General features: G+C 37.6%; 1 protein-coding gene across 9 annotated transcripts in view; it reads left to right on the top strand.

Annotated features, from left to right (window-relative positions):
* Window positions 1–21,606, top strand: part of SDCCAG8 (SHH signaling and ciliogenesis regulator SDCCAG8) — a 265,774-nt gene that overhangs the window by 169,839 nt on the left and 74,329 nt on the right. For 6 of the 9 annotated variants that reach the window (XM_067729496.1, XM_067729494.1, XM_067729499.1 and 3 more), the window contains 2 exons: window positions 1,927–2,035; window positions 11,191–11,322. In XM_067729496.1, coding sequence (XP_067585597.1) covers window positions 1,927–2,035; window positions 11,191–11,322 — 241 coding nt within the window. Of the gene's footprint in view, window positions 1–1,926; window positions 2,036–11,190; window positions 11,323–15,125; window positions 17,435–21,606 lie in introns of those variants that run through there. The other 3 variants (XR_010941421.1, XM_067729498.1, XM_067729492.1) reach the window with 2 other exon arrangements.

The raw sequence follows: 21,606 nt of genomic DNA on the forward strand, positions 1-21,606 counted from the left end.
GTTGATTTCAGAGTGCTGCTCTCACATCTGTTGCACCATCTGGATTATGAGTTTATTTACCTGTGTTCAAGAAACGTAAAGCTGAGAGAGACCACAACAAAGTAGAAAAACAAAGGGCTTGTTTTTGGCTGGGTTTTCAGGCACACATGTTATATAAAGAAAATAGCATCAGAAGCTCTGCGGGAAATGCTCTGAGCTTACAGTTAGAGCCTCCTGAATAGCATTGAACAGTTCCCACAGTACACACATTATAGCTACTCTAAAAGCCTAATGAGTTTGCTTCAGCATCCAAACTGGAGAAAAGCTTTAGCCATTAATCGGTTCTTAATTCACTGTCGCAGCTGGATGTAATTCAGTGGCTCCAAATTGATATGTTCCTTTATTTAATCTTTGCAGCTTCGAACATTTTTAGCATTTGTATGATTTCCCCACCTCCCCCAACCCAGTCTAGAGTGATGTTTAATCCTTTGCATTCTTCAAGTTCTCACAACTGCTGTTAAAATTCACTAATACAAGGCATTGACCACAGCTGGCAGCTTGGCTAAAAATTGCCATCTTTCATCACATTGGCACTATTCTGCAGACTGAGTTGGCCAGTAACTCTTTACCTTTAATTTGAAAGTAAAATGCACTTTGAAAATAGGCAGTTTGATTTGTTCAGTCGGAGCATTATGTAGTTCCTTTCACTTTTGAGTTGTGTGTTCACAGACAGTGTTAGTCAAAACAAGACAGTGTCAGTCATTATAATTCCACACCACATACACCAAGCTGATTGTACTATTAAAACAAAAGTTTAATTGATCCTGTTTCTTCCAGAAAAATGTTGATTAATTTTTAGTGCCTTGATTTATTTTGCTTTGTATGCTATATGCTTTTTTGTCAGTCATTGTCTAAAACTGAAAAGAAAGGGCCTGTTAAACTTTTCACCTAAAGATAATTTTCATGTGATTTGATGTATACTATATTTGATGACATGGTAATAAATGGTTGCTTATCCTGTAAGTGAAAAATTGCTAATGTAAAATTCATTAAATAATCTGTTTGCTAATAAAGAGGCAAATGTCATATTGATCCACATAATTCACTCCATCACTTTCAGTAGAGATTTTCTTCTCACAGTGTTTGGCCAGAAGAAATGAAAATTCTCCGGGCTTGGTAGTTGTTTTTCCACTAAAAACAAAAGGAGAAGATTACAGGATGAATTATTGTTTGCCTCCACTACCAATAGGATGCCAGTGATCAAGGAGTCTTGGGCAGTATCTCTGAGTGCTAGATAAGAGTATTAACTGAACCACCATGAGAATACTTCCTTTTGTTTTGCACAAAAATACATACTCTCTTCAGTTTCTTTGATCAGATCTTCGTTGAAGCTCACACTAAATAGATGGGGAAAATTATTTATTTCCAATAAAATAAGGAAAGTTATGTATTTTTCTTTTATGATTAGAGAAGTATATGCAAGATGGGAGTAGTGAAATATGTGAGCAGATATGAAACATAAAGCATGAATTACAGTGTAGAAAGAGTTCCTCAATTATTTTAGTTTTGAATTATCTGGTTGTGATAAATTTGACACTGTTTATAGTAGAATTATCAAAATAAAAATATATTGCATATTACAAAGATATAAGCATCTATGACTCCACTTGAGGTATTTGACAATTTATTAACATGTTAAAAATTACACAAAGCTGATATGATCAGAAATGTTTCTGTTGTGTAATTATTAGGGAAATAAATATCTCACAAGATTTAGTGTCTTGCCAGATGAGCATTCCTTTGACCTAGGACCATAAAAGTGATCTAGCGTCTTATAGGAAAAGTGTGGTTGTCTTAGCACTTTTACCACTATACATGTGGAGGCACTGCAGAGCTACAACCATAAACATCTTATGTTGCTGGGGGGGGGGTTATTGTTATTTCTAGAAAATGAACAGTATTCATTGCTGACCTCCCAGAATTCATTTCTGACAAAGTTAAAGGAAGAGTGCTGCACATTAGCCAAGAAACTGGAACAAATCTCTCAGAAAAGCAGGTGGGTAATATAATACAATACTTTCAGAGCACTGTTTATATGAATACTGTAATTTTTTTCTTAAAGGACAGTATTTCCACTATTTTATAGTCTAATGTCAAAATTAGATATGTATTGACATATTTCCTGTAAAAAACATTTTCTCTCTATGAGAATTTTCTTAATTATCCATACAGACACCTTGATGTTTTTTCATAATAAGGTATCCATACTATAATTTGACTTTTTTAATGTTCAGAATTGAAAACTATGAAATTTCAGAGCACAAAGGTCAAGATGGCATCCTTTTAATAAAGGATGCAGATAAATCAAGCAGTTCTAAAGTCATATTTTAACACAGCTAACATATTTTAGTCTATTATCATAGTTCTCCATGAACACATAAAAGCTGTCTTTAAGGCAAATGATAATGGATAAAATATGAATGTATAAAAGTAGATGATACTTTGAAATAAACCAAAACCATCTTTTCTTTCTCCTAAAATTGTTTTATTTTAATAAAATAGCCATCATTGATTTTGTAGGTACATGCTCTTTTATAAATCCACTGATTGGGTTCTTAATGAATTTTTTTCTGTACATTTTCTAATCATATTATCTCAATAAATGAATTACTTATATTCTAAATTCTAAGAAGCCTGAGTTCTCGTCTTAGCTCTGACAGTAGCTGTGTAATCTTGGACAAATTTATTTGACCTGCTTGAACTGTGGTTTCCTCTTGTAAATGAATGATGTTGAACAGAATCACTTTGATTTGAACTCAAAAGAAATCATTCATTTAACTAGTTAGGTATAAAATGTCGCATTACAGTATAACCTAATGGGAAAATAATCTGTGTATCTTCTCTTGCATACTTTTCTGAAACTCACTTAGATCATCAAAGAACAAGCAATAGGGCTCAGCAAACCAACTATTGACTTAGGTTTATTATTCAGAAAGAATTTCTAGGAGGGTCAGAGCATGTCTGATCACTCTGAGCCCTATCTTGGGTTCCTGCATCAATAAGCTGGCTTACCTTATGGAATCCCCATCCCTGAATTTTTTTGAAAATCAGGGGGCTTATGAATCCAATTCTTTCTGCTCACAGGAAGGCAGAAGCTCCTATAACCACCCAGAATGTGCTCTGAACATGTACCTTCTTAGCGAATACTAATTAAGTATCTTGTTTGGGATGGGAAAAGGCTTAGGGTACCAAAATAACCAGTATTTTCAGGAAATTTGACAAGGAAACCCAAATAATTTTGCCGTGGAAGAGACCCTCATAATATATCAACAGGAGGTATTCCTAACTAGAAATATTTGATTTACCTCACATAGATATAAACAAACTAGATTAATAACTTAAGCAAAAATTATTTTGAATTGGGTCTTAAAAGATTGTGTTATCTTAAGATTGCTTTGGGGTTGATTATTGATTAATTATCTTGCTGTCTAAGGAGACATAATTGAGGAAATGGAAGTGTATAAAAGAGAAAGAGAAGCTATATGCTTGTTATATATTATTTAATTCTCACAACAGCTTGAGACATGAATTGTTATCTTCTTTTACAGAGGAGGAAACCAATACTCAGAGTGTTTAAATAGCTAGTAAGTAGGAGCACTAGAATTCTAACTTAGACATTTCTGGTTCCAAAGCCTATGATCTTCCTTACAATAAGTATAATTATTTTATATCTACTACTAAAGAAAATCCAGGCCAAAGTAGTTACAACGGGAAAGTTTAGGAAAGAAAAATTAATCTTTATATTTCCATGGAGCAGTAAGCATACTTGGCATGTGAGGGTTAACCTGTGAGCCTGGGTTAACCTGTGCCATGTGCCCTGAGGCCTTCTTTCCCCTGCTCTAGGTCTGTCAATTTACCCTGTACTAGTCTAGTGAACTTGAACCTCAGCCTCTCTTCTCTTCAACTCCTCTCACTTCTGATTCTAGCTCCTGACTGCTACTTTGTAAATTGAATGTGTTCCGTTATGTCTGATACACAGCTGGCACCTGATACATATTTACTGAATGAATGAATGAAACAAACGAGCATGGTGCTACTACCCCTTGTATCCTGATCTGACTCTGATTCCAGACTATTCCTTTGTTGATGACAGGCAGTGTGCAGTAAAAAACACTTTGGAATTCAGAAGGAACAAGGTTTGAATCTTGCTCTGCCACTTAGCTTCATAACCTTGCATACATCGCTTAATTTCTCCAAACCTCAGCTTCTCCATCTGTAAAAACCTTTTAAAAACTATGTTGCAGGATTATGGTGGGAATTAGAAATTTAGAGAGATGTATATAGGTACACACATATACATAGCACCTAACACCATGCTTGACCCATAGAAGTATACAGTAGGTGCTATTGCTGTCATTGATGGTATCATTTTAAGGGTCTTGACTGGCAATTAGGATATCACTTCACCTAGCTACTAATGTCTTGGCCAGAGTCTGAGTGCCATAATTCTCTGACAGACATAAAGTCTATACCACAGTGGAAAACCTTTCTGAAGGCAATGCAGGATCAGGAAAATGTGGATGTGGTTGTGTTTCAGCTCCTGCTCTGGTACCTTGTCTTGTAAGTCTGAAGAGTTAAAATAGGCATCTACTGTAACTTTATAAGTGGATCTGAAACTAAAACCTAGCAAATAATAAAGACTAGATAAGTTGTAACTTATTACTGTTAAAACTTTTAAGTGCCCCTGAAATTTACAAAATGTACATTTTGTGTGTCTCACAAGAAATTAGCATTATAAATAGGATAAATTGTGATTTGGTGGGGGGGGGTTGTTCGTTTGTTTACTCTTAATTTCTCATTTCACTCTGGCTTCCTACATGAAAGACACTCCATTTTGATATTACCTTTGCTTTGAAAACACCTATAAAACTTGAAGGGCTCAGAGTGTTTCTTTTAAAGTAAAGCTATGCATTTATTAAGCCTTGTAGAAGCCCTCCAGGAGTGAGCCTCTACATACCCTCTACTAAACTTTTAGGATAAATAATTCCCCCTGTGCTTTGAAGTGAGGAAATCCTGAAGTTTTCTAAGCTTTCTATACTGTTGTCATTGTGAAAGCACAGTCTCCAAAATAATTATTTAGGCCATATGGTAATTTTAATCCAGGTTTTCCTCAGAGTACTGCAGTAAAATTTTTCCTGAAAGTAAGTGTATTTATTTCATGTTGACTAACAACTTAAACATTTTTTTTTTGTCTAAGAGTTGCATGTTATTCAAAATCCCATACTAAATAAATGGATTCATACCATTTAAAATACGATTTTTTTTTTTTTTTTTTTTTTTTAACTCACAGATCTAGTCCTCTGACTAGAGCCCCTGAAGAATCACTGGGAAAGCTGACAATCTGGGAGCACCATTCCCAGACACTCTTACTCTCTATCCCATCCTCATGCTAGGCTGCTTTATGAAAGTGTTTAGAAATGGCTCCTCCGTGTGTGTGTGTCCTGTTATATGTGTTTCTCCCCAAGTAGATGTAAGTCGCATTATGGCTGTGCCTATTGCTTCTGCTGTCTGCAAGCCCTCCACAGTGAAGAGCCGGTACTTCCGCACAGTATGCCTTCCACACTGCTCGGGTGGTGTCTGTAACCCCAGGGTTTGTGAATGGCACATCCCATTTTAAAACTAAAAGTGAACTGCCAATTCCATGCATTTTATGTAGCTTGTTTTTGAGCATCAGACAAGTAATTCCATTTTGCTTTTAATTGGCACTAGGCAGACATTCTGGCTGATTTTAGATGAAACTCACATAAACTTCAGCTCCCTTTTGTCTTTATTCCCCAGGACTCTGAGAGCTTATTACAGTGGTAGGGTTGTTTCTGAAGTTGGTAAATGGAGATATTTAAATATCTTTGGTGCAACTGTGAATTTTTTTTTATCAAAGTGAAGGAGGTGTTCCCTGTCCCCAGGCACTTAGATGAATCAGCAGTAAAATGTTTGCAGTGCAGTTTGCAGTGCAATCTAAAACGTGGCCTGGGAAGAGCTCAGAGAGGTTGGGCACCGGCTAGGAAGGGAGCCTCTGCCAGCTGCAGAATGGAGATCCAGCATGTGCTAGGTTTTCACCTCTCAACACTTCTGCCCCAGTGAAAAGAAAAGGATATAGAGCATAGAACTGGGGGTCTGCATGGTTTTGCTTCTCTTTCTTTTCTATCATTGTCACTTTCTGGGTTGCTAGGTTCGTGGATTGATGTCTAACACTACCCATTGTATATTTGTGATTTGCGTTTTGTAATTAAGAGGAACAATGGGAGTCCATTGGGTCTCGTTATATATAATGGTTGGTTTAATTTGTTTCGCTTCTATCTTGTTAATTGTAAATTGATCATTAAGATTTGAATTCTAATCTGTCACCAGGGTTGTGGGTATTGAGGCTAGAGCAATGATCCTAGCTTTAATCACTGATGATGAGAAACAAATTTTATAATTTTGGTACATATTGCAGTTCATATATTTTAACACTGTATTTTATGGTGTTATAAATATTGTTAAATGACTTTTAGTGTAGTTTTACTGTGTGGACTATAATGTATAAATTATATTACTGTTTTGGCAACAGTAGGTATCCAACTGTGTGAGTTTAATTGAAGTAAAGAACACATACCCGGTTGAACTATTTTTTTTTCCCTGGCATGTTCAGATGATATTAGTTTGGGATGCTACAAAAATTATATTCTACAAGAAGAAACTGATATTGTCCTCTGCTAATTATTACCGAAAGTTGAATGAGACTCTAAAAGAGTAAAAAATTAAGGGGTCATGTTTTTCCTTAAAAAGCAATTATCACTGTAATCCTAATTATTGTAGTAAAATATTATACTTCATGAAAATGTAATTACAGTATAACTGGTATATAAAAATGCAGTGAGAAGTTCATGCTTCTGTAAAGGCAGAAATTACCTAAATTTTCTATGAAAATGGATTAGAATCAATTTTCTTTTTATATGACACTAGGATAATCATGCCACAAATGTAATCTCAAGCTAACATAGAAGCTCGTAAGTTTACTCTTTGAACTTTGTAAACTGCTAGTTCTTTCAATATATCATGGACTCTAGACAGATAAAAGATGATGTCCATGTACATATACCAAATTTTTATTGAACATTGGAAGTTGGTAGGCAAATTACTATTGTAAACAAAGAAAAGCATACACATAAAATATGCAAAGCAGAAAAGTACTGTAGCAATAAAGTACTTGATAATAATATGTACTTTACAATTAACATTTATATTTTTGAAATTCTGTATATAAGATATCCTCAATATAGGGCATTTGGTTATAAATGCAAAGAAGAATTAAAGAAAAAAATTTCCTGTAACATTACCATCCAGCTAACTATGTTTAACTTTTGACATGTTTACTTTCAGTCATTTTCCATGTGTAGGTAAATGTGTATGTTACCATACATTTATATTGTGAGTGATATACATATGTGTGTGTGTGTGTGTATGTATATATATATATATATATATATATAGTTTTACATCCTACTTTTTTTACTTAATATTATCTGATGAACACTTTTCTACATCAGTAAATACTCAGGAAACATAATTTTAGTTGAATCATTTGTATGAATAATAATTCATCAGAATTTTAAACTCTTTTAAAATGTAATGAATAATATAATAATAATTTTATACATAAATCTGAATTTTTTCATGATTTTCTTAGTTGAGATGTCTAAAAGGGGATTGCTGGTCCAAAGACTGTGAACCCTGTTAAGGCTGTTAATGTGTATGACTTTGCTCAAGTACTGCACTAAATTCTGCTCAGTATATATGTGCACATAGCAGTTTGTGACAAAAGAAGTGAGAGGTTTTTCAAAAAAGGAGTTGAGGGGCCATGTTGCACAGTGGGTGGGACAACCCCTTTAGAGTTGGACAGACCAATGTTTGTGTCTGGGCTTGGGTAATCACCATTTAGGTGACCTTAGGCGAATTATTAAACCTCATATTTACCTCCCAGAGAAAAGGGAATAAACACTTACCTTGTAGAATTAATTGAGATTATAATGTAAAGGATGAATTCCACTACCTAGTGTAGTGTAGGCGTACAGTAAATGTTTTATTAGGCATTTCTTTGAATAATAGGGAAATTGAATGTTTTATAAATGTTTATTGATCATTTATGTTTCTTCCTCTGTATTTTTCATATCCCTTGTACTTTTTTAATTGGAATTTGATGAAGAGTGGGGATAGCAGTTTATTATATAATGCTTCTAATATTCATTTGTCTCATTTTTTACGTTCCCTTTTTTTAATTTCAAAAAATTTGTTCCCAGTTCTTTTTATTTCTTAAGAATTTTTTCAAAATCAAGGTGACTTTATTTTTTGTTTTAAATATTACAATACATGTCCATTGTAAGAATTCAGAAAATACAGAAAAGGAAAAAAAAATATTTTATATTTCTAATCTGGACACCAAGAGATAATCAATATTAATATGTGGAATACATGTCAAAATATTTTTTATTTTATAAAATAAAATTACCTTATGCTGATTTTTAATATTTTCCTTTTTTACCAATATGTCATATTTTTAGGTCAATATATAACACCAATAAATAGCCATATTATCAGAATAGCATCTTGATATTTCTTTTTTAAAGTAATGTAACTAATCATCTGTTGATACATTTCTGGGTTAAGTTTTCATATATTGGGTTGCAGAGCAAGATTGTTTCTACAAGGAACATGCTCATAAAAACATGATTTTGTTGTATGTAAAAGCTTTATATTCTTATATTGTAAAATCTATGTTTCCTTCGTGACTTTTCAAAAGTGACTTGTTTTTCTGGGAAAGTACCTGAGAACAGATAAATATTCTTATGCATTTTTTTCTAATGCAGTTTAAGGATATTTTTGGGCCTTTTGGAATTTTAGTGCATAGTGCATATTGTGATAGGAAATACTAATCGTGGAAGAATACTAAATTAAAAATTTCATATAACTGCTCCTAAATTCTTTTATATTGTATGTGATTTTGAAAGGATAGACATAGTCATTATTTACTTATTTAGACTATTTCAAATATAAGTAAATTCTTATTAGAAGAAGTAAATATAGATTGAGTGCTTAATCTGAGCTTGAAAATGAGATAATCCATGCCCTTGTGTGTAATCTGTAATCTAGCAAGAAGGATGAGGCACAGAGCACAATTCACAGGAATAAATTATAAGCTAATGTATGCATAAAAGCTAGAGGTAGTTTCAAAAAATGTGCTGGCATACTGAGAACTGCAGGTATTAATCAGAGCAAGCTTTCTTCGAGGTGAAACTTGAACCAAGGTGAAAACAAAATGAGGAATGAGGTGAACTAAAAGCGAGCGATCGCTTCATGCCATGTGAAGCAGCTTGGTCCTTGGGATAAATTCCCTTAGCAAATCCAAATCTTTTCCAGGAAAAAAAAAAAAAAAAAGTCTATGTCACCTAATGGAGGAATCCTTTCTTTGGAGGGAAATAATTTTACATCAAGCATCTCACATAAACTTCAAGAAACGAACCAGTTGTTAACTACTTGTATTTTAATGTGCACGACTTCTAAGCTTTCAGTTCTAACCTATGAGGCAGTGGAGTATGAGGAGATGGTGGAGTAAGGAGTAATGTTTAATTAAATCAAGGACAAAGTACAATTTTTCTTGGACAGATGTCTCTCTTAGCTTCAAATTTTGAGCCTTGAAATGGCCATCCAAGACACTGAAGAAGTAATGTTATTTCCTGACAAACACCAATCATCACCAAAGTAGATAGATAGCTGTAATCCCAAATGAAATAATGTGAAAACAGAAAGAAAATTGGGGGAATGGTACCTCACTTAGCAAATGGAGGAAGGTGAGTCTTAAATGTCTGCAGACAGGGATACTTGTATGTGAAGCAAGCTGATCTACTCTCAGGATCCCAGAAAGACTTAGAAGGCAGGAGTGGAATATAGGACTGAAGCCAAAGTTGACAGTTCTACCCCCACCCCATGCAGCCAGGTGACTATCCCTCCTCCACCCATAAAACTAGGAGCTTCCCCTCTGAAGAGATTAAACCAGCAGGCACTGGTGAAAATAGCTGCACTGAAATTAGAATAGAGGAATTAATTAAAAGTCTACATTCTGAAAAGTGAGTACACCACCCCTCTATTTCCAACCAGCTCCTAGACCACTGATGGTTAGGGTTGTACACAACAAGCAGGAAAATGGAGAATCCTTCTTTTGAGAAACAGAATGGCCACGGGGGAAAGAATTACGGATGCTGATAATATTGGGAATGTCCCATCAGAAAAGATGGCTTGCCACTCAATCATTCTACACTAAAGCCCACTTGTTTAGGGAAAATAAATGTACACAAATGCATGTGTAACCATAATATACTCCTTAAACAACAAGGACCAATATTTATGTAGTTGTTATGACATAAAACTGATACTGATTTAACTACAAACTGAAATATTAGTAATTACATTGACAAGCTGGAGGTGGAGTCAGGGGGCAGAGAACCATTTTTTTTTTTTTTTTTTTTTGCAGTGCGCGGGCCTCTCACTGTTGTAGCCTCTCCCATTGCGGAGCACAGGCCCTGGACGCGCAGGCCATTCCGCTCACAGGCCTAGCCGCTCCATGGCATGTGGGATCTTCCCGGACCGGGGCACGAACCTGTGTCCCCTGCATCAGCAGGCGGACTCTCAACCACTGCGCCACCAGGGAAGCCTCACCATTTTTTTAAAACTATATGATTTTAATCATGTACCATTAAATTAGCTATGTTAATTAAAAGAAACAACTCTCTGTCAGAAATTAGGCCTGGGGTTGTTCCTGTAACAGCATGGTAGCTGGCCTGTAATAGATACTTACTAAATATTTGGTAAATTAATAGCTGTCTTTTTAAAAACGGGATTTGATTATTATCATTTTTGTCTTGTTCCTTGAAAAAACTCTCTCTGTTGAAGTTGTTATTCCTTTTTCTGTCTACCAGTTGAGTTCCTGCAGTGTGTATATCCTTCTACTAGACATTCTGTAATTTCTGAAATATTTTATTTTACATAAAATAATTTTTATTGACACTGTTATGTTTAAGTACAGAGTTCAAGAAAGTGATAAGATTATACAATAAAAACATGCTCTGGTAATAAGAACCTTTAACATCAGTCACTTCTGTGTTTACACCTCTCTAGATCTGAAATAGCTCAGCTCAGTCAAGAAAAAAGGTATACATGTGACAAACTGGAAAAGTTACAGAGAAGAAATGATGAATTGGAGGAACAGTGTGTCCAGCATGGGAGACTACATGAGATAATGAAGCAAAGGTAATAAAGACTTAATAATCAACTGATGTGCCACATATTGAATGTGTTTGGTTCAAAAACAGAATGGGAATTGCTGTGGAATAAATAGAATTCATGGTTACTATGGTACTCAAGGAACATGCTTAAAATCTAATATTTCTATATATTTATGCTTTCTCAATTTAGGTTGTTCTTATAATACACAGAGAGGAGAGCACATTCCCTCTTTACTGTTCTCTAAAGACACAGAAGTAGATTTAATATAGAACACTGTAGGAAAACCATCTACCTTTAAGGTGCAAGCTGGTAATGTAACATGCAGGAATTTCAAAACTTCTCTTCTAGAAATTAGGTTTTGTATGTATTTTTGTAAGATACAACATGTAAGGCCTAAGAAGGTTAAATATATTGCTAGAGTCAGAATTTGACTCCAGACCCTTTGGTTCTTTCTAGTGGTGTACTTTGAGCAAGTTACTTAACCTCTCTGAGCATCAGTTTCTTCATCTATATATTGGAGCTAACAATAGCCACTTTGCACTTTGGTATAAAGATCAAATATAATATATGTAAAGCACCTGGCTCATAATAGCCACCTACTAAATGGAATCAATATTTACTCTCTTTTTCTAGATGGAGAAGCTCAAGCTGAGAGATACTAATGTATTTGCTCAAAGTGCCATATTGAGTAAGTTGGTAGAGTTCAAACTTGAATCATGATCTTTTGATTCCAAATTTCTTTCCTTTTTTGTGCAGTATTTTTTTGTGTGTGAAAAACACAGTCCCTTATATTTACTATAAATGTGTCACTCCTAATTTCTATATAGTGATGAATTACCGAGGAAAAAAAATCTCAGCAATCACATACATAACAGCAGTTAAGCTTCCAGTGGAGGTAGTTTTCTTGGCATCCATCTCCCCGTTTCTATCCCATCCCCAGACACCCCAGGCCTACTCTGTTTCAAAATCAATTGTTCATATAACTGAGGGGAAAAGAAAATATTTAAATACTCCCTTTATCATTATTTTTTAATTTAAAGTAAACATAGAGTCCCTCGGCAGGGGCAGGAGGAATGTTTATAAATTTGATCACTTTCTCTATTGAAGAGAAGAAAGGTAGTCAGAAAATGACACCAAAATATTAAAATATGAGTATATTTATAAAGAATTAATCATTCATTTATTTTCTAAGCCAGAGATCAGCAAACTATTTCTGTAAAGGACCAGAGAGTAAAATATTTTAGGCTTCCTGGGCCATGAGTAGTCTCTGTCACGTAGTCTTTGTTTTGTTTTTCTTTACAGCCCTTTAAAAAGACAAAAACCATTCTTAGCTAGAAGCCCAACAAAGTGAGTGAAAAGATTTGGACCTTGGGCTATAATTTGCTCCTGTACTATGCAACCAACTCATCTTTCTAATATTTCTTTTCTTAGATCTGTATATTGTTTTAGAGTTCACAAAATTCACCTCACACATGTTTCCTTACCTGAAACAAACCTGGGAAGTAGTTGTTATTATCATCTTCCTTTCCAGGTGGAAAACTAAGGCTCAGAAAGATAAAGTTGCCAACTGAAGGTCAGATAGTAAATTAATCATTCATTCATTCATATGAATGATAGTAAATTCATTCATTCAACAAATATTTATTGATTGCTACCATGTGTCATGTTCTCCGCCACATGCTGGGAATAAAATAGCAAAGTAAATATAATTCCTAGTCTAATGGAGTTTACAGCCTTATAGGGAAGATAGATATTGACAAGAAAATTTCACAGATATCTAATTAATTGCAGTAATGATTAGTTATATGAAAACGAAATATACTTTGTGATATAAGCACATTTAATAAGGTGACTTACCCTGATCAGAAGAAGTTTCAATGAAAAAAATGACACTTGAAATGAATCTGTGAGTGGCAATATAGGGATTATTAGTCCTAGGGCAGGAGCTGGCAAATTGTACCCCAGCCCAAGCCCACTTTGTATGGCTCAAGAACATAGTCATGCTCATTTGTTTACATGTTATCTGTGGCTCCTTTCACCCTACAATGAGTAGGTGAGTCAAAGACTGGCCTATTGGCTCACAAAGCCTAAAATATTTACTATCTCGCCCTCTCCTAAAAAAGTTTGCCAGCTCCTCTTCTAGAGAAAAGAAAACTGTAAATTGAAGGTCCTGAGATAGGACTTTTAAAGAAGGAAAGAAACTGTGTTTAACATAAAGAATAATGGAAAAAATAGCATGTGGTGAGGTTGGAGAGGCAGGTGAGGGCCGGATAAAGACAAGGGCTTTAAGTTTTTATTGTAGACCTTTCACTTTATCCTTTTACTAAAAGGAAGATATTAAAAGATTTTTAAAAAAACAAAGGAGAATTATGTGATCAAATTTGCATTTTAAAAATAGCATTCCAGCTCCAGAGTAGATAATGGATTGGAGCAGAGCCATGGTGTTTACACAAGACCAGTTAGGGAGCTAGTAGAGCAGTTAGTCAAGTGATGATGATGGCTTAGATTGAACTGATAATAATGATGCTAGAAGTAAACAGATTGGTGAAATATATAGGAGGTGAAATCAACAGGACTTAATGACTGATTGGCTATGTTGGGTAGAGAATAGTGCATATCCATATTTCTGACATGAGCAATACGTACATAGTGGTAGTACTTAGTGAGAATAGAAAATACACAAAATAAGAAGGTTTGTGGTCGAGATGGCCTGGGTTTGGGATAAGATCAAGTGTTAGGTTTCGACCCTGTTGAATTTAATGTTCAAGAGCATTGTACAAATGGGTATGTTGAATAAGCATGGAGACACAAGGGACTAAGCTCAGGAGTGAGGACTGGGCTGGAGATAGAAATCCCCACTGGCTTACAGAGAATATTAGAAACCTTGGGAGTAAATGAGGTCACCTAGAGAAATAAAGTGAGAAGGAAGATGGGCTTACTGAATCCTAAAGAACATCAAAAGTTTTAAAGGTAAGGTAACCTGAGAAATAAGTAGAAACTGAAAAGGCTTGTTATCATGCCTGCCAACAGATGGAAATACTTCAGGAAAGAGGAGGTGATCTACCAGATGCTGCTGAGTGATTAAATAAGACTGAAAAGTATCCATTGGACTTAGTGACATGGACAGCACTGGTTATGTTAACAAAAATATTTGTACTGGAAGAGTGGGTACAGAAATCATATAATATGGATTGAAAACAGTGTGAGTTGAAAAATTGAAATAGCAAATTTAAACCACTTTTTCATAAGATTTGGGTGCACAGAAAAGAGGGAAGCAAGAGAAAGCAAGAGACAGACCAACCAACTGGTGGTGGGTAGACGTATTGGGAGGGGCATTTTGGAAAAGAGAATTTTTTGAGTTGTAGTAGATGTGAACTTATTAAATTCTGATTGTCAAGATTATTAAAGTTATAAAGTCAGGAAAGTTACATTTTCCAGCTGGTAGTTTGGAACCCCTGGTGTCCACAAAGGCAGACCAGGGAATTCAGGCTAAAGATAGCAATGGTATTTCTTTCTAGTTATATTTTAAAATAAGTATTGATTCATATATTTCTCCGTAGAAAGTAGAACTGCGTGAGAACTCCACAGTGTATACAGAGGGAGCAAGCCCTCGAGCTAGTGGAAATGGGCTGAACGCACTCATGTGTTCTCATGTGATTTAGTATTATGTCACCAACCCCCAGAAATCCTGGTTGTTTTTTTGGTTATACACTTTCACATTTTTTAAAAATTTCTTATGGTAGTGTATTGTTTAAATTATATACATAAAAACCATTGAATGGGGACTTCCCTAGTGACAGTGGTTAAGAATCCGCCTGTCAATGCAGGAGACACGGGTTCGATCCCTGGTCCGGGAAGATCCCACATGCTGTGGAGCAACTAAGCCCGTGTGCCACAACTACTGAGCCTGCACTCTAGAGCCCATGAGCACTGAGCCCGTGTACCACAACTACTGAAGCCCGTGTGCCTAGAACCCGTGCTCCACAACAAGAGAAGCCCATGCACAGCAATGAAGAGTAGCCCTGGCTCACTGCAACTAGAGGAAAGCCCACGAACAGCAACGAAGACCCAACACAGCCAAAAGAAAAAAAAAAAAAAGATAATAATAATTAATAAATAAATAATTTAAAAAAACATTGAATGATGACATGAAGCTGCTGACTGAAATGTAACAAACTAATTATTAATTTAGAACTGGTAATTCTTTTATAAACTGCCTCACAATGATCTTTAACAAATCTGTAAGCTGTATTTTTCTAATAGAAATTTTATTCCTTGAAAACTAGGGTTAAAAATAAGAAGTAAAATATTGATTTTTATCTAATTCAACATTAAATTTTGGAGGACTGTTCATTATTTTCTGAGAAGTGCTCGAAAAAACAAAATATTGGCAAATAGAATCCAACAGCATTTAAAAAGAATTACACACCACAGTCAAGTAGGATTTATTCTAAGTATGCAAGTCTGGTTCATTATTTGAAAATTAAATGTAATCTATCACATCAATAAGCTAAAAAAGAAAAATCACATGATCACATTAATAGATGCAGAAAAAGCTTTTGACAAAATCCAAACACATTCATGATTTTAAAAAACTCTCAGTAAACTAGAAATAGAGGGAAACTTTCTCAACTTGATAAAGAATATCTTAAAAAAGAAACCCTACAGCTAACATTATACTTAATGGTGAGAAACTCAAAGCTTTCCCCATTGATCAGGTGTAAGTCAAGATTATTCCCTTTTACCCATCCTTTTCAACATCATACTGGAAGTAATGCAATAAGACAAGAAAAGGAAATAAAAGGTATAAAGACTGGGAGGGAAGAGGAAAAAAAACCTTTCTTGATTGCAAGATGACATGATCATCTATGTAGAAAATCTGAAAGAATTGATGAAAAATTCTTGGAACTAAAAAGCAATTATGGCAAGTTGCAAGGTACAAGGTTAATATCTGAAAGTTATTTGCTTTCCTATATACCAGCAATGAACAAGTGGAATTTGAAATTAAAAACACAATACCGTTTACATTAGCCCCCCTAAAATGAAAAGTTTTGGTATAAATCTAACAAATTATGTACAAGATCTAGATGTGGAAAACTATAAAACTCTGATGAATAAAATTAAAGAAGAACTAATAAATAGAGAGATATTCAGGTTAATGGTTAAGAAGACTCAGTATCAAAGGAGGTCAAGACGGTGGAGGAGTAGGAGGATATGGAGTTCATCTCTCCCCACAGATGCATCAAGAATACATCTACAGGGCTTCCCTGGTGGCTCAGTGGTTGAGAGTCCGCCTGCCAACGCAGGGGACATGGGTTCGTGCCCTGGTCTGGGAAGATCCCACATGCCGCGGAGCGGCTGGGCCCGTGAGCCATGGCCACTGAGCCTGCGCGTCCGGAGCCTGTGCTCCACAATGGGAGAGGCCACAGCAGTGAGAGGCCCACGTACCGCAAAAAAAAAAGAATACATATACAAATGGAACAAGTCTCACAGAGCACTGGCTGAACACTGGCAGAGGACCTTGGACACCAAAAAGGACAAGAAAGATCCTCCATAACCTGGTAAGATGAAAGAAAGAAGAAGGGGGAAAGAAGAGGAGAGGAAGCTGGACGTGAACGACAGCCCTGGGGTGGAGCTTGAGGAGAGGAGAGGTTCCTGCATCTGGAGAAGCCCCCTCACTGGTGGAGAGATCAGTTGGGACAGAAGGGGAGCTTTGGGGCTATCAGAAGAGAGTGCAGCAACTGTTCTGTGGCAGGTAAGACAGAGTGAGACCTACACAGATGGTTCGTGCCACAGTCTTGTGTGCCCCTGCCCTAGATGTGTCCCTGGTGAGGATGGGGGCTGCGTGCTGGAATGTGGTGTTTGGAGAGCAAACCTGGGTAGAGGACTGCTGTTGGCTATAAGGAGACAGACTGAGGGGACAGGAGTGAGGACATTGCAACCAGGAATGCCTGTGGAGGAAACCCAGGCTGCCATAGAAGCAAAGCACCATTGTTAAGTGATGTGTAAGGGGCAGAGCTGCCATTGCAGGCTCTCTCCCCATGTGCCACTCCTGCCTCCCTGGGCACTAGGAAGGGCCCCTGCTGGGGCCAGCCCTCTTGAGCCAGCAGCCGGGTACAAGGAGGGGCCCCTGCCAGGGCTAGCCTCTTGTGCAGGGGGCCAGGCATTAGGAGGGGCCCCCACCAGGGCCGGTTCTATCACGCTGGCAGCCAGGCACTGGGGGACCCCTCTGGGGCCTGCTCTCTCCTGCCTGTGGCTGGGTGCTAGGAGGACCCCCCACCACAAGGTCTCTTGTGCCCGCGATGGCTGGTTCCCTCACATGCCTTGTCACCACCGGGGCCAGCTTCCCCACATGCCTCATCAACACTAGGGCTGGCTCGCCCATGCCTGTGGCTGGGTATTAGGAAGAGCCCCCACTGGGGCTGACTCTCTTGTGCCTGCGGCCACCAGCTCCCCCTAATGCCTGTTGCTGCCAGGGGTCCTGTGACCCCAGCCACCGTGCTGCTGCCACAACCCCTGCTTGCCGGGGTGGACTCCTGTGCTCCAGGGCAGCCTTGACAGCAGACCCCTATGGGTGGCCCACAAGCAGAGGTGGGACTGAAACCACAACTGAGCCCTAGGGGCCATGCAACTAAGAAAGAAAAGCTGAAACCTCTCCACACAGCTGTTCAAACCATGAATTGACAATGCTGTGACTGGCTTTGTAAACTCAGTGCCTACAGAACATCTGAATGAACAGCCAGTGCTCCTGCAACCAAGATGGGCCTAGCTTTAGCAGCTGTAGATTTTGTCGGCACATACACATGGGGCTTGGGCCAGACTAGAGTCAGAGCTGCCCCCATAGCACCCATAGTGGGTCCAATCCATGATTACTACAATCCTGGGACCTGATTTAAGTGGATCTATGCAGGTGGCCTGGTGAAAACAACGTCTGAGAGACACCAGGGCCAACTGCCGGCATACCCACAGTTAAGGTGGGGCCTAGAGCCGTGCCAACAACAGTGTAAGAGAGCTCGCACAACAGGTGAAAAGTGACATAACAGAGCACAGCCACAGGTGAACAGGTCCAGAGGAGGAATACTCAGAGGCTTCCCTCCCAGTGGGAGTACTCCAATCCTACCTACCTCACACCGCAGATCAGAAACACAGCTAAGAAACAGATCTGAGGGCCTCTACTCCAACAACTAGGGAGCAGACCCCATGTCTGACAGGGCAGTGACAACCACAGAGCAAAGGGGAGGCCCTGCTCAATATCCAGTGCTGGCTCTGTTCACCACAACATCAGTCACACCTCCTGTAAAGGGGATAATGGCCAGCATACACTGAGGAAGAGGTGGCAAACATCTATACTAAAAACAACCCTCACACCAAAAACTATTAAACCCATGCAGGCTACATAGGGACATTTCCACATAAATAGCCCTCCAAGACAGTCTGAGGGTCTGGAATTGGGTAGAAGAACCCCCAGACCATTTAGCCATGAGGGCCAGCAGGGCTTGAGTGCAGGAACTCCATAGGGCTGGGAGAAACAGAGACTAAACCCTTGGATGGCACACAGAAGGTCTCACATGCACTGGGACCCAGCACAAAGCAGTACCTCAGTAGCAACCTGGGCTACACCTACCTAGAGGTCTTAGAGGGTGTCCTGGGGAGGGGAAGGTCGACTATCCGACTATCGCTCACCCACGAGGGCAAGAACACTGATAGCAGAAGCCCCAGGGAATATTGATTGCAGTGAGATCTTCTGGAGGTCCATATTTTGGCACCAAGACCCAGCCCCACCCAACAACCTGTGGCTCCAAAGCCGGAAAACCTCAGGCCAAACAACCACCAAGATAGGAATACAGCCCCACCCATCAGAAGACAGGCTGCCTAAAGTTGTACTGAGCTCACATCCACCTCAAAACACACCCCTTGATGTGGCCCTGCCCATCAGAAGGACAAGATCCAGCTGCACCCATGAGAGGGCAGGCACCAGTCTCTTCCACCAGGAAGGCTGCACAAGCCCCTGGATCAAACTCACCCACCAGGGAGCAGACACCAGAAGCAAGAGAACTACAATCCTGCAGCCTGTGGAAAGGACACCACAAACACAGAAAGTTAGACAAAATGAGATGACAGAGAAATATGTTACAAAAGAAGGAACAAGATAAAAACCCACAAGAACAACTAAATGAAGAGGAGATAGGCAATCTACCTGAAAAAGAATTCAGAGTAATGATAGTAAAGATGATCCAAAATCTTTGAAAAAGAGTGGAGGGATAGATCAAGAAGATACAAGAAATGTTTAACAAGGAGCTAGAAGATTTAAAGTACAAACAAACAGATGAACAATACAATAACTGAAATGAAAAATGCAGTAGAAGGAATCAATAGCAGAATAACTGAGGCAGAAGAATGAATAAGTGAGGTGGAAGACATAGTGGTGGAAATCACTGCCACAGAACAGAATAAAGAAAAAGGAATGAAAAGAAATGAGGACAGTCTCAGAGATCTCCGGGATAATAATAAGCACACCAACATTCTCATTATAGGGGTACCAGAAGGAGAAGAGAAAGAGAAAGAGCCTGAGAAAATAATTGAAGATATTTTAGCCATAAACTTCCCTAACATGAGAAAGGAAGCACTCACTAAGTCCAGGAAGCACAGAGAATCCCACACTGGATGAACCCAAGGAGGAACATGCCAAGACACATATTAATCAAACTGGCAAAAATTAAAGACAAAGGAAAACTGTTAAAAGCAACAAGGGAAAAGCAACAAATAACATATGAGGGAATCCTGATTATTATTATCAGCTGATTTTTCAGCAGAAACTCTGCAGGCCAGAAAGAGAGTGGCATGATATATTTCAAGTGATGAAAGGGAAAAACCTACAACCAAGAATACTCTACCCAGCAAGGCTCTCGTTCAGATTCGATGGAGAAAACCAAAGCTTTACAGACAAGCAAAAGCTAAGAGAATTCAGCACCATGAAATCAGTTTTACAACAAATGCTAAAGGGACTTTCGTAGGCGGGAAAGAGACTAGCAAATTAAAACAACCTTGTACATATATAGACTGCTAAATTAAAACCTCATGGGAATAGCAAACCCAAAAACTACAATAGATACACAAACAAGAAAGAAAAAGCAACCCAAACACAACACTAAGGATGATCATCAAACCACAAGAGAAGGCAACAAAAAAGTAAGGGAAGAAAAAATAAAATCCAAAACAATTAAGAAAATGGCAGTAGAAATATACATATTGATAATTACCTTAAATGCAAATGGATTAAATGCTCCATCCAAAAGACATAGACTGGCTGAATGGATATGCTGTCTACAGAGACCCACTTCAGACCTAGGGACACATACAGACTGAAAGTGAGGGGATGGAAAAAGATATTCCATGCAAATGGAAAATAAAAGAAAGCTGAAGTAGCAATACTCATATCAGACAAAATAGACTTTAAAATAAAGACTGTTGTAAGAGATAAGGAAGGACACTACATAATGATCAAGGGATCCATCCAAGAATGTATAAAAATTGTAAATTATATGCACCAAACGTAGGAGCACCTCAATTTATAAGCCAAATGCTAACATCCATCAAAGGGGAAATTGACAATAACACAATAATAGTGGGGGATTTTAACACCCCACTTACACCAATGGACAGATCATCCAGACAGAAAATTAATAAGGAAACACAAGCCTAAATGGCACATTAGACCAGAGAGACTTAGCTGATATCTATAGGACATTCCATCTGAAAGCAGTGGAATACACTTTCTTCTCAAGTACATGTGGAACATTCTCTAGGATAGATCACATCTTGGGCCAAAAATCAAGCCTATGTAAATTTAAGAAAATTGAAATCATATCAAGCATCTTTTCAAGCTACAGACTATGAGATTAGAAATCAATTGCAGAAAAAAAACTGTTAAAAACACAAACACATGGAGACTAAACAATATGTTACTAAATAACCAAAGGATCACTGAAGAAATCAAAGAGGAAATCAAAAAAAATACTTAGAGACAAATGACAATAAAAACACCACAATCCAAAACCTATGGGATGCAGCAAAAGCAGTCTTAAGAGGGAAGTTTACAGCAATACAATCTTACCTCAGGAAACAAGAAAAATCTCAAGTAAACAACCTAACCTTACACCTAAAGCAACTAGAGATAGAAAAACAAACAAAACCAAAAAACAAACAAAATCATAAAGATCACAGCAGAAATAAATGAAATAGAGGTGAAGAAAACAATAGCAAAGATGGATGAAACTAAAAGTTGGTTCTTTGAGAAGATAAACAAAA

This window comes from Pseudorca crassidens, chromosome 2 (assembly GCF_039906515.1).
Source record: "Pseudorca crassidens isolate mPseCra1 chromosome 2, mPseCra1.hap1, whole genome shotgun sequence".
In the NCBI taxonomy this organism is placed as follows: domain Eukaryota; kingdom Metazoa; phylum Chordata; class Mammalia; order Artiodactyla; family Delphinidae; genus Pseudorca; species Pseudorca crassidens.